This window comes from Gracilinanus agilis, chromosome 4, assembly GCF_016433145.1.
Source record: "Gracilinanus agilis isolate LMUSP501 chromosome 4, AgileGrace, whole genome shotgun sequence".
In the NCBI taxonomy this organism is placed as follows: Eukaryota; Metazoa; Chordata; class Mammalia; order Didelphimorphia; family Didelphidae; genus Gracilinanus; species Gracilinanus agilis.
In genome coordinates this window covers 428144779-428159217 of record NC_058133.1, presented here as the reverse complement: position 1 = coordinate 428159217, position 14439 = coordinate 428144779, and the positions used below count along the sequence as shown (strand labels likewise).

Sequence of the window (14439 nt, the reverse complement as noted above, 5' to 3'; positions counted from 1 at the left end):
TACCTCTGCAACATCTCTCATATCTCATTCTTTCTCCCTCCTCAAGCAACTATCAACCTTATCACTTCTCTCTACAGATTACTGTAAAAATTCCTGATTACTCAAATTTAATGGCTCCCAATTTGCCCTCCAGTACAAAATATAAAGTCCTTTAGTTTTTTTGTTTTTGTTTTTTTTTTTAAATTTTAAACCCTTAATTTTTGTGTATTGACTTATAGGTGGAAGAGTGGTAAGGGTAGGCAATGGGGGTCAAGTGACTTGCCCAGGGTCACACAGCTGGGAAGTGTCTGAGTCTGTAGGCATGGCTCTCAATCCACTGAGCTACCCAGCTGCCCCCAAGTCCTTTAGTTTTTAAAGCTCTTCACTCTCTTCCCACAGGCCATCTAGGAATGCACTACATCCTCACTACTATATAAAAGTACCTCCTTATTCTTTCAGGATGCAGCTCAGGTTCCACAAGAAACTTCCTTAATTCATTCAATGAGTACCTCTCCCCTTCCCAAACTAGTTTGTATTTCATTATTTTGTATTAATCTAATTTATTCTGTATTTTTCTTTTCTTTTCCCAACAAAATATAAACTCCTTGAAAATGAAAATCATTTTATCCTCAGGTTCAGAAGAAAAGAGGCAGTTAATAAATCTGTTTGGTCAATTGAAAAGATATCCAATGTAGGTTTTTGAACACTACTCTTTTTTGCTTCTCAGTCTCATCTGCTACTCATCTTCCATATCACCAATAAGTCCTATCTACAGATGATCTCAAAGGTCCTGCCCTAGTTTTAATAGATTTCATTATTACTCTATGCAGATGATTTGCAGATAGATATATAAAGATACAGATATAGATTTGAGAGTGAGAGAAGAAGTCTCTCACTGGCCACTACTCCAACATCATCAATTGCCTAAAAAGCCAAATAAAAGATCTGGCAGAGAGGGGTTTATCATGTTACTAAAGGCATCCTTTCATTGCATTTATTTTCATATTGTATTGGAGTGTTCTTAAGTACCTACCAAAAGCCACCTTGAAAATAACACAGCTGGAAGCTTTGTAGGGAATAAGATAAGTAAGTTCTATTAAATCTTTGATAAGATCTTTCTAATTAAATCAAATGTGAAAATATGGAAAGGCAGCAGAGAAAGATCAATGTGACTGTTAAAAAAGCCAAGAGTAGAAAGCATTCAATGAAAGTAATACAATTAAGGCTTTCCAATGAAGACTTAAGAAAAGCCATTAGTTTTGGTGAAAAGGTAAATTCAGTGCAAGTTCCCTTTTTTGCCATCCATAATAAATGAAGACAGGTGGAAGGACAATTATTTTACTTAGAGCACCAGAGGATTTGATAAATGTTTGCTGAACTGCTGAGTTGAATTGAGTCCTATAAATTGGCAATTGCTTATATTGAATTTTGTTGCAGTAAATAAAGATTCAAATAATCAGAAGATTTGGTAATGGTTCTCCTATAAAGACATAATTTTCTAATAGTGTTTGTTGTAATGAAATATGACATTTATTTGTCAATTTTAGGAAACAGTAAAAATTTTGCTACTTGATAATATATACTACAATTGATTCCCTAGAAAACAAATAGTAAAATGTTTCCTAAAATGAGTAACATGTAAAGTACCTCTTTATGGTCTTGTTTTTGCCCTCAACATCACACTTTGGAACTTAATGATGCTCCTTTTTTTGAAGACAACTTTAGAAAAAGCATTTGAGGTGATGAAAAAAAAGGAAAAACTATCAGGTGGCAGATCATGCAATCTGAATTACCATAAGAAATTAACCAAAGGAAAAATATGCTGCATAAAAAGTAATATTACAAATTCTAAAAAAGAGTAATATATACTGCCCCAGGACCAATAGAGAATCAGGCCTTGAAAAAGCAAACCACTAGAATACTAATATTATCACAATTGAAACTGTCAAGGTCATCTTTCTTAAAATGGTTTAAGCAGGGAATAAAAAAAAATTAATCATAGCAGCTGCTTTGTCTACTGCAACCAATTTCCAAGTTAATATCGTTTGCACGGCATTAGAATTCATTCTGTGTTGATTTATCATGCCAGTTCTGCAGCTTCATTCAATTAAAACAATGTCACAACACTTTCAGAGAAAATCATTTCAAACAGCCTAAGCTAAGTGCAACTCTAAAGGCCAAAAGAAGAGAGAAAAAAACATTAATTAACCCCCTATTTAAGTACAGGCCTTTGTGGCTCAACAATTATAAATTTGCTAAGTGGCATATTAATTTCAGAGGATAAAGCTTAAAGGACAGAGTCACAATATATGACTGCTGTTATTTGCTAATGTTGTATTTTCCTTTAAATAAAAATCACAGGTTTCTCCCATGAAATTTTATGGTATGTATTTCCATTTGTCTTTAGAAAACTATACATTCAAGATAAAGTTCCTATCATGAATGTACTGAAATTATAGAACTAATAACAAATCAAAAAATGATTATTTCAACAAATGACTGCAGCTAAAGATATCCAAAAAAAGTGTCTCTAATCAAATGTTCTAAGGACAATTTAAAAATTAATACGTTGGGATTTGAATGTTTTGTTCATTTATTATAATATTTTCTGGCTTCTCAAGCGATTTCTATGGCCATATAATTAAACATATGTAATGTTGCTTGAGTACATAACAGGGACTAAAAAAAATATTAATTTAGTAATGCAATGGAAAATAAAGCAAAGTATCACAGAGACTATTTCTGACAAAAATAGGCAAGCTAAACTAATGAAAGGAAAATGTAACATACAAGATGTGACCTTAGGAAAGAACTGTGTGGAGAAAGTTAACACCTGTGGGGCTTTTCACAGTCCAAAGGGAAACCAAAAAACAATTTGGAATTATACCCAAAGGTATATGCATAATCTCTGATCCAGCAATATCACAACTAGATCTATACCCTAACAAGATCAAAGAAAAAGGAAAATTACACATACAAAAATATCACACCTCTTTTTGTGGTGGCAAAGATTTTAAATTGAGGATGCCCATTAATTAGGGAATGGTTGAACAAGCTGCAGTCTATGATTGTGATGGAATACTTCTGTGCTATAAGAAATCATGAAGGGGATTGTTTCAGAAAAACTTGACAAGACTTATATGAACTGACACAATGTCAAGTGAGCAGAACCAGGAAAACACTGTACCCAGCAATAACAATATCAACTGTGTAAGACTTAACTACTCTGAGCAATATAATTGTTCATAGTTCCATTGGATTCATGATAAAAAATGCTATCCAAGTACAGAGAAAAAAATGGAAATTTTTAGAGGGAAGGGTTTTTTTTTCCATTTTTTAAATTTTTCTTGTGTTCCCCTGACCCTTAATCGAGCTAATGTGGAAATGTTCTTTATGACTTCATAATTATAATGAACATCAAAATTCTTGCTTTTTCAGTGGTTTGGGGAGAGGGCAAAGAGAAAATCTGGAATAGAAAAACATTGTTTTTAAATCTGAAAAAGAAAAACCTTTCTAACATACAAATTATGGAGTTACAAATGGCTATATTTAAAATACAAGTATTGCTTAGTAAAAGTAAAAGAATTTCAATAAATAATAATATAAACTTTTCTTCTACTTATGAAGGGTCTTTCTCAAAATGAGACCTCTATATTTGTGTTTTCAACCTATAAAAAATTGATCTAATTCAATTTAGCGGCTTGATTCAAAACTTGGCACCATTCCACATTAACTGTACTTTGAATCATCAAGGATTTCACAATAAAATAAATAAGGCACTTTAAGATATCATTTATTAAATGTATTGAAATGGAGTTTCTTTTTAGGTACAGGTTAGACTAAACTGGTTAGATACTCAGGTCTCTCCCAATCCAGATTTCTGTGATACTATGCTATCCGAATAATCTTTCCTTGACCACCTATGAAATCTTTGCTCAATAAACAGCAACAACAGGAGAAGCAACAGACAGCCATTAACACTACCATTTAAAATTTTTTATAACAAATACATATTATTTTATAGATATAGGGTGTGTGTGTGTGTGTGTGTGTGTGTATTCTTAAAATAGAAGATTAGCTGGTCAAAAACCTAAAGGAATGCTTTTAGAAAAAAACAGACTTTACTAAACAATAGTTACAGGAGCTCATGGTTGGGTTTTTCATGTGTAACAACCATGTGAACTCAGTTATCACTATGTCAACAAAGAAGAGTGGAATAAATAGCAGAGTCATGAGGATTTGTCAGAAAAGGTAGGTCATAGCCACTGAAAAAAAAATCAAAGAAGAATTATCCTTAAGGAGTTAAGACACTGTGATCAATATAGATTATGGAAGAAATTGGTAGAAACTACAATTATTCAAGGCTGTAAAAACTTAGCATCTACTAAACTCCTGACAAGGCACGTATTGTAAAGGAAGTTGCAAGAAGAGACTTTCACCTTTGTGCCTGTATCCTGAGTGTCTAATCCATAATTTATTAGATTATGACAAGAAATAGTAAAAACTGCAAGAATTTAATTGTTGGCTGAAAAAATTTAGTAACGTATGAAAAATAAAGAAACCTAGCTGAAGAAATCAAAACCATCCAAGAAATGAATTATCTTTTACAATATCTGAAGACAAATCCATATAATAATAAATGTAAATGACAAAAGATGCTCGAGAGCTAAGTGAAAATGAGATGACAATAAAAACGATAGTTACTTCATATATATATATCTATGAACTTTATGTTTCTGTTGAATTGTAAGGAGGGAAGCATCTAGTCACTGGAAGAAGCTGAATAGTCCCAACAAGGAATGATGCTGAAAGAAATTCTTGTACTGAAAAAACTTGTATTAAATTAATTCTAAGTTCCTTTCCAAATTGAAGGTTCTAATTGACTCACATGCATATTACATTTTATAAATTACCCTACCCATTATGAATGGTTGCTACTCTGCATTTAATTTGATTTTTAAGGGCTCTCAACCTATGCAAATTTAGTGGATGACTGAGCTATTTGACTCAGTTCTTGGCCATAGAGACTCAGAGCTGGAAGGAACTTTCATAGACATCCAAAATCAAAATCCTTTCTACATCATGTCCAACAATTTTTCAACCAGCCTTTGCTTTAATAACTCCACGTAGAGGATAACCACTTCTTACTGTGAGTGAAAAATCCCTTAGCCCCTTATATAAGGATTAGATTTTAATGTTATCAGTAGTATTTAGATAATCATAATTGTAATTCTAAGATAGCTAAATAATGTTAGCATGTGATGGTTTGAGTAGGCCTTTTATGATTATTTAGCATAAGTTTTAAAAGTAACTGCTTGAATATAGCTTATCATTGTTAGCATAGGCCTCAGTTTTAACCTTAGTTTTTAACTTGTTGTATAATGCACCTTCAGCAATTATGATCTTGAACTTGTGCCTTGGTCTTCATTAGCATAGTATTATAACTAAGTATTAGTAAATAACTAGATTTTTCATATTGCTATGTGCCAGGCACTGTGCTAAGTCCTTTATGAATATTACCTAAATTGATCCTAACAACTACTCTGAGTTATTATCTTCATTTTATAAAGAGGTTAAAATACCTTCCTAGAGTTACATAGCTAATAAGAATCTAAGGCCAAATTAGAACTTATCTTCCTGACTCCAGAACCAATATTTTATACACTACACCACCAAATTAGTTAGTTGCCATAATAACAACTAACATTTATATTAAAATTAAGGTCATGGCTAACTTTTATTTTCTCAAAAACAGATTTTTTTAAAAGATTTTTTTAAAGCATTTAAAGACATTTGTTCTTTGAAGTAACCCCTACAATGACAGAATTGTAGGTATTCAAAGAACATCTGTTTTAAAATGCTTTTTCACATCCTTTCACATGAACTAAATATAAAATACTTTTATAGTTTTTCATATGCATTAAGTACATTTGATAACCAAAATTGTACAATTCCAAATTTAGAAATTCTTAAATTGACTAATGAGTATCTCTATGGGTAACAAATTTTCTGCCTACTTAAAAGTCCTCCTGAAAAAGTAATTTGTGAACTTCTCAATTAATCCACACTTAAATGTTTCTAAATCTCTGATCATTTGAACCGGGAAAAGATTTGCTTTCTAGTTCAGTGATGTAGTTGGCACTGATCTTATATATAAATAATACTTATATATGCATACATAAGAACTTATATATTCTATGTTTAGGCATTCGCAAATAAAATCAACTCCTTTTACTGGCTTTTTACATAAAGAAAAGACCTTAAAACCCCAAATATTTCACCACCTCCCCATCTCATTCTCTCAGACAAAAAAGAAATGCCTAAATGCAAGAAAAAAGTTTTTGTTTTGTAAGAATTGAGTAAGAGGGAAAATTTTTTTTCCAATTATAAAGCCTTTCAAATGTGGCCTTCTTATCTGGTTATAAAATAAATATCTAAAGCATTCAGACACACACATAACCAAAAGAAAACACTAGCATTAAATAATCTTTCATTAACTACCATTTCACATCATCCATATTTCTATTTTCCCAAATACAAACTCATATGAATATAACTGGAGTATAGTGGTATTTAACTACTCAGTAGTGTTATGGCCCCACAACAAGGAAGTCAGACTAAGATAAGAAAATAGAAAAGTTGCTACTTACATCGGGGTATTCTTTTACAGGCACGTAGAGTTTCTCTTGTAACTGAACAATAGGTCCCACAGCATCAGGGAGCTCTGCACTCCTTTTCTCTGTACTCCCATTTAACGTGTCATTATACATGTCTTTGCGTACTCTGCTAATTTCTGTTAAGGAAATACAATTTTTGAAAATATTATTAGTTTCTAGAAGAAAATTGTATTTTTAATTTTTTAATGAATTTAATTGTCAACAACATGATCAATCCCAATACAGATGTTTTTAAGAAAATATCACCAATTTTTATGTGCAATTTGTATTTTTATTAAAAAACATTAATTTTACAAAGTAGTAACAAAAATCACCATTAACTACCCTCTTCTTATAAGAATAAAAGGTATTCTTATCTTTTTTTTGCCCATCTTTAATTACTCACTAATCACTTTTTCCCTCTCACCCCATAACTGCCATCTCATGACAAATAAATACAATTAAGTAAAACAAATCAGTACATAGGGCAAGACTACAGAGGTTGGTTCTCATTCTTACCTCTAGTACATTACTTCTTTACAAGAGGCTTTCCACTATTAGTCTTCTGAAGCCATGTTTAATAGGAACATTGCCCACAGAATTCTTTAGTCTTTCAAAGTTACTAAAATGTAACTGACATTTTGTCTTTTCTTATTCTATCAAAATTTAAATAAATAAAAGTAGCCTTTTGGGAATCAGAAATTAAGCCAATTAGCTTGGGAGGGGGGTGCTTTATCTATCTTATTCAACAATACTGTATCCTGAACACTTTAAATTAAATAACTGCCAAGCTTATATTCGCAAACCTATTATGGTATTTTAAAAATATGCTTGAGATCCATGAAATAGAAATAGGATGATGAATGAGTTACCTCATTACAAGGCCTAAATCAGTTTATGTGATATTGGATCAAAGTTGGATCGGTTTTGTTCAATTCTGTCATACCAGAATGCATGAGTGATTGAGTGTGCTCATACCACACAAGGGGTGAGTAAAAAGAATTCCATCTAGCAAATATTTTCAAAAGTAGTTCTGGAAGTTATCTGCATATCCCAGAGTAGAGGGAGTAGCATGCAGTAGAAATAACACTGAATTATAATTTAGGATACCCGAGTTCCAATCATTTCTGCTTTACTACTTTTAGACAATTAATTCACCTCTCTTGCCCTAAGTTTTTTCATCTAAGAAAGGCAGAACTTAAATTACCCAGATCTAAATCTTATAAAGCAAAATTACTTTATTAATCTGTTTATTCAACAAATTAAAACTATCATATTAAATATCAATAGTCCCTGTTCTTGCAAGGATATGGTAATCCATACCACCCTCATTTTGAAAGGTGAGTTTCTGAGGAATGATCATAAATTACAAAAACACACCAAAAAAGAGGTAAAAATGAATCATGTTAACATGAATCAGTTCTAATAATAATGACAGTATTGACAATATAGTATATATTTTTGTGGAATTTTAATTTTTTTAAATAGTTAATAATAGATTAAAACTTAACAATTTACAAAACAATGTATCATAGACCAAGTTAAAATTACATTTTACATGCATATATATCCCACGAAAACATCAAAAAGATAATCTTCAAAATACTAAGGTCTCTATAATTCTAATGTAAAGTTGAATTTAAGATTACTATCCATATGAAGCCATCTTGGAATATGATATCCTAGATTATAGCTCCTAAATTATACCATAAAAGAATTCATTATTTAGAAATGATATACTTAAAAATCTATAGTCAACAAGTGAATAAGCATTTGTTAAATGCTTACTATGTGTAAGGCAGAAAGACACTCCCTCTTAAATTTTAAGGGGGAAATGCCATGACAAAAGAAAACTGAAGGTAGGGAGTGGGAGAAGAAATTGGGGAGGGAACTCTCTCCCAGGGCAAAGTAGAAAAAGTCCTACTGAATTAGGCAGCATTCTTAGAGAGGTTTCCTTCACATGGTAGATATTAAGTCCAGACAGAAACAAGAATAATCTTGAAAAAAGGGAAGCCTGACTTCCCCTTAGCTTACACACACCTCTTTTCTTTTCAACTTTCCCATTCCTCCAAACTTAATCTTCTCATACTAAGACCTTTCTCATCCTTAGTATCCCAAACAGATTCCTCTTGCCTCCCTATGCACATGATAGCATTATAAAATACTAGACTGGCTAACCCTCTATTATGTAAATCTATAATCTGCCCAAGGATAACACCATAAAATCCCTACCATTAACTTTCTTCACTCCCAAACCTTGTTTGAGAAAAATCAGAAAATGATGCAGATAGTAATAAAAATTCATACTATCTAACTTTAACTCTGACATCAATACTGTTTTGTCTATGCTTTCTTTGCTATTATTTCTGCAGATTGCATGCTCTGTTGCAAAACTTTTCAGAACTCATGAGTCTTCACATTAATCTCAACAACAGGCACCAATTCTTCTTAAATTGAGACCACGGCCATCTGATTCAAATTGTCAACTTGAACCCACATAAAATTAATCTGTTGTTTTTCAATTCTCCTTTTCAAAAATTAATCCATTTTATAGTTGAAGAAACTGAGGCATAAAGAGATTAAATTGCTTCCCTAAACTGGGAAGTACCTAAGGCTGGATTTGCATTCATTGTCTCACTCCAGGGTCCAATGTTCTATCCATTGAATTATCTAGCTGAAATTCCTTTTGTCTATAGTTAGCAAGGCATAAAGTAAAGTGAAGAGGAGGAAAAAAGCTAAGACTCAAAAGTAAAGACCAAAATTTAAATATTGGTACCAATGACCCAAAAGATACTTTACCTCTCTGGGTCTCAGTTTCCTCATAAAAATTTGGTAATAATAAAATCAATACTGGTTAGTTGACATGGTTATATTAACAAGACTTAGAAACATAAATGGGGAGAGGGAAAAATGAAAGACAGACAACTGAGAAACAATGGTATTCACTACCCAATGTACATTTAGGATAGGAACAGTCAAATTTGATTAACTACTATGTGATGAGGGATTAGATGATGTAAAGAACAAAATAAAGATAAATTCCCTAAAAAGCATTACATTCTAGTGAATATGAATTATGACACACTATTTTTAGTTTTAATACATAAATATTCAAGAAACCAAGATTTTAGTATTTTCTATTGTCAACCTTTATTTTTTATTAATGTCTCTGAAAGATGATGTCTCCAATAGGTATATAGCCCATAATCTGGTTATACTATGAATGGAAAACTGGCCTTTGAGAATTCAAAATGATCTCCACGCTAAAAACAATGTTAATGAGGGTAGCCAAAGCTTTCCCATTCCCATTCTGGATATAGATACATATGGGTTATAATCTTCAATTCAGATGGCATCACTGTCTATTGTTCTATCATCTTTGCAGTCTCCCAGATCTACAAGGTCTGTGGTATCCCCAACTGCTCATCTTCTGTCAGTCCACATAATGGCTTAAATTAGCAAACTCTTTTCGTATCACCCTCTACATTTCTCAAATATTACCTATCTCATCACTCACACAAATAACCATAGTTCACAGCTATCCTGTCTTCCTAGTTTGTCTCCTTCTCCTTAAGCTTCCCCATACACTAGTTAATCCAGTACAATCTTCCTTCTGCAGTGGAATAAGTCTTAAAAGAGAGCTTATAGTTCTGTCACATTTGACCAGCAGAGCTTTCCAGTTGGCTTAATTAAATGAAAGCTTTAAGCTGAATGAAATAAATAAAGTGTAAGTTCTTTTGGTGGCTAAAAAGAGATGAAGGAAGAGGTTTTTTTAAGTCTCAATTCAGGGGGAGGGTGAAAATGTGAGCACTAAAGGGGAAAAAAGGAAAAGAAATAAGATCTATGGAAGAAAAAAAAACCAAAAATTTAAGAGGCTGAAAAATTATAAGAAAAATCTAAGGTTTTCTCATAGCAAAAAACAATTGACCTAGAAAACAGATCAATGAGAAAAAAAACTAAAGAATCACTGTAATACCTAAAAACCTTGACAAGAAAAAAAGGAGCCAACACATCATTTTTCAAAAATTCTTAGAAAGTAAAATATCTAGCTCTCTTAGAACGAGAGGGCCAAAGAGACTAAGAATCCACTGGTTATTTCCTGAAAAGAAAGTTCAAATGAAAACTCCCAGGAACATTAGAGGAAAATCCAGAGCTTCCAGGTTAAATACTACAAGCAGTCATAAAGAAAGAATACAAGTACCAAGGAGCCACAGCCAGAATCAAATGATTTAGCAGCCACTACTGTAAAGGAGTAGAGAGCTTGGAATATGATATCCTAGAAGGTAAAGAATAAAGGCTTATAGCAAAGAATAACTTACCCTGCCAAACTAAGTCTCACAGGAGAAAATTGGACCTTTATGAATTATTCATTTATAAACTTGTTGGAATGACTGAGTTTGTAAGTGGTTATTATTATTATTAGGAGGATAGCATAGTGTAATGAATGATTATATGCTTAGGTATTAGGAGACCTAGGATCCTAGATCTGGTCTCTTTACAATCTCAGTTTCTGTGAGGTTAAGACTAAATCTTTAATTAACTATTGTTTTTTTTTACTTTTATTTTTCACGTCTCTTTTAACCTTTTAATTCCTTTACTTTCATCTCTCAGAGCCGTCTACTGTTTCTAATCACATTGTATCAAAAACTGTTTCCAAGGCATAATACCTTGTTGAGACCCAGTTTCTGGTCTTTCAGCAAGATCACTTAGTTTCCTTGCTCCTAGGATTAGATAAATCTCTTACTTCTATGTTCGAGTGGGGTTTTTTTCTGGCTTTATTTTTTACTTGTTTCCCTATATTATCTTTATCTTTCAGTGTTAGTGATTATTTCTAGTGACATTCCTTCTGGATTTCTGGAAATTGTTATTTTTTAGTATGTAATAACTTTGAATTTAGATTCTTAGAATTTGTTATTTTGTGATATAGTTATGCATGTGTCATATCCTTTTATAATTAAAAGCTTAATGAGGGCATAAATCATTGTCTTACCTAAACTTGGAGACAGACTTACCTGCTACAGAGTTCTGGAGACTTCAGTGATACTCACCTTTCTAATTCTAGTGTGTTATCATACCTGGCCTCAGCCAAGACTACCTACTATCTTTTTGACCTCGAAAGGGTCACAAGTTGCTAATTCTTCCACCTGCTACATGTGCTGATTTAGGATTATCCTATCCAGGGTTTTCCCAGTGAATTTACCAACTAACTATATATGGTTCCTAACCTAAAAGAGTTTGGGGGCATGGGACTGGGGGGAAGGAAGAGGGATGTTGATTCCTGATCTTCAACCTTTGAAAAGCAGAGGAATTTCCTGAATTATCAGTCAAATGGAAATGGTTTCCTGCTTCTGACCCTTCCAATAGTAATTGTCTAATTAATTGTTTATTGAGTGGGGAGATCCTAAGAATGAAGACACTAAGGAGCAACCAAGTATTATCAAGGGAAAAACAACAAAACTATCAGCTCCCAGGACCATAAAGTTATCTCTAAGGCACTGTGTGGGTCAATGTAAAAAGTATCTTTTTTTTTTTTTTTTTACTGGTCCCCCACCAAATTTGTTTTGTTTTGTTCGAAATTTTAAAGGAAACAAAGCCAACCTAAATGTCCAACATTAGGAGAATAGTTAAATAAAATATGGCAAAGTAATATTTGGGCTATATCCAGGAAAAGGATAGAATTGGTAGTGACAGTATAACTAACTGTCTTTGGTATTTCAAGGTATAATTCTGTGAGAGGAATTGGATTTGTTCTATTTGCTCCTGGTTCAGCCCCTTTTCACTTTGCTATAGGGCAAGGATGTAAAAGGGCAGATTTAGACTTGATATAATGAAAAGCTTGAAATAATAAAGAAGTGTCCACATGAAATAATCTTTCTCTGAAGATAATGAGTTACCTCCAATTGGAAAGGCTGGTTCAGGTATAGGATGGCTAATGAATTCCCTTTTTAGCTCTGATTTTATGAATTATATTTTTAAGAAGTTAGTTTTTATAGAGATATATTTTAAAGTAGATTACAAGAACCTAGATATTTTTTTCTAAGTCTTTTCCTAAATTGTTCAGTGTTGAATGTATAAGCTACTATGGAAACATAAAAAAGAGGACAACGTTTTATGTATCTTATAGTAGTTGGTTTAATTTAGAATAGTAGTAGTCATTGACATGATGCTTTTTTGTGTTGCAAAATGAAGATTACATTTTCATTTGATCCTCATGGCTACTCTGAGGTGTAGATCTCACAAGCATTGTTTTTCTGAAATAGTTGGAGGGAAGGGCACTTAGAATTTTGAGCATGGAATATATTAGGAAATACTAAGTGTAGAATGTGGCATTTGAGTTGAGTCTTGAAGAAAACAAGGAGGATTCCAAGAACTTAAGGTGGGGAGGTCATTTCAGGAATGGGAGATAATCAGGGTAGAAAGGCATAAAGATAGAAATTGAGTGTCAGAATGCATGTAAGAAATAGGGTTTGTTTGGATTTTATAGTGTACAATTGGGAGTCAATTTATAATAATTGGAAAGGTAGGTTCAAGCAAAGTTGCAGAGATTTTAAAAAGTCAAATACAGGGGTATATTTATCCTAGTGGCAGGCAAAAGGGAACCACTGTTTATATGTATGGAAAGGAGCTTTTATGAACCCATAGTTTTAATTATTTTTAGAAGAACATCTAATAATGCCCTTTTTGCATCATCCTCACTTTTTTTTTTTTTAAAACCCTTGTACTTCGGTGTATTGTCTCATAGGTGGAAGAGTGCTAAGGGTGGGCAATGGGGGTCAAGTGACTTGCCCAGGGTCACACAGCTGGGAAGTGGCTGAGGCCAGGTTTGAACCCAGGACCTCCTGTCTCTAGGCCTGACTGTCACTCCACTGAGCTACCCAGCTGCCCCCCTCACTTTTTTTAGTGTTAACATAATACTAAGGGAATTTATTTTTTGTTAACTAGAACAATGGATTTAATTGACTGGTAGAGTATGTAGAGTAAGCAGATGGATGCTAAAATTCAATTTTGTATATATCTGGTATCAACACAAAAAATTACAGTCTTAATGATATTTTAAGATTGCCTTCATAATGATCCACGAAAAGCCAATAAAATATTTTCATGGAATATCTAAAATTGTAATTATTTTTAAATGTCACTCAGTTATTAATTATGTTTCATTATAAATATAGACAAAAAGGGCATGCTTACTATTCTTTCTTTTTGAATTTTATTGGTGTATGGTTTGAAAAAAATCACAGGAAATGGGAAAGGTATAGCAAGTAAATTCCTGTCTTCCAAAACAAAAAAAAAGATAAAAGAATGGATAAGTTGTAGCAAAATTATGATTTAGCTTAGACCCCAGATCATTTGGGAGAATTTAGAAAACACAAAGGTGATAGGCAGAAACACATGTGTTCACTATGAGACTCATTTCCATTTTATTATGATAAATCTGATAAGACCTGATACAAGTGAAATATGTTGTATACTCAACGTATACATTGTTTTTTTGATAAGACATTTGGCAAAATCTTATGCGATGCTATTATGAACAAGATAAGGAAATAAAGACCAGATATATGATAGTATAAATTTGCCAATTTGTAGATAGATGATAGAGTACTCAAAGAATATTATTTTATGGATTGTTTTCACCCTCGAGGGAAGTGGCATGTAGTAGCATTTGTTCAGAGCCATGTCGTATTCAATAATTTTTATCAAAGACTTGGTTGAATATATAGAAGATGTCCTTAATCACTTCATAGCAGCTTAGTAAAGGACAGATTGGGATGAGGATAAATTTAAGGTACAGAAAACCAAC

At 32.5% G+C, this 14439-nt stretch overlaps 1 protein-coding gene across 1 annotated transcript in view; it reads right to left on the bottom strand.

Annotated features, from left to right (window-relative positions):
- The window catches only part of QKI (QKI, KH domain containing RNA binding), a 191577-nt gene that overhangs the window by 109592 nt on the left and 67546 nt on the right, over positions 1–14439 (bottom strand). The window contains exon 4 of the mRNA XM_044675479.1: positions 6630–6772. Coding sequence (XP_044531414.1) covers positions 6630–6772 — 143 coding nt within the window. The remainder of the gene's footprint in view (positions 1–6629; positions 6773–14439) is intronic.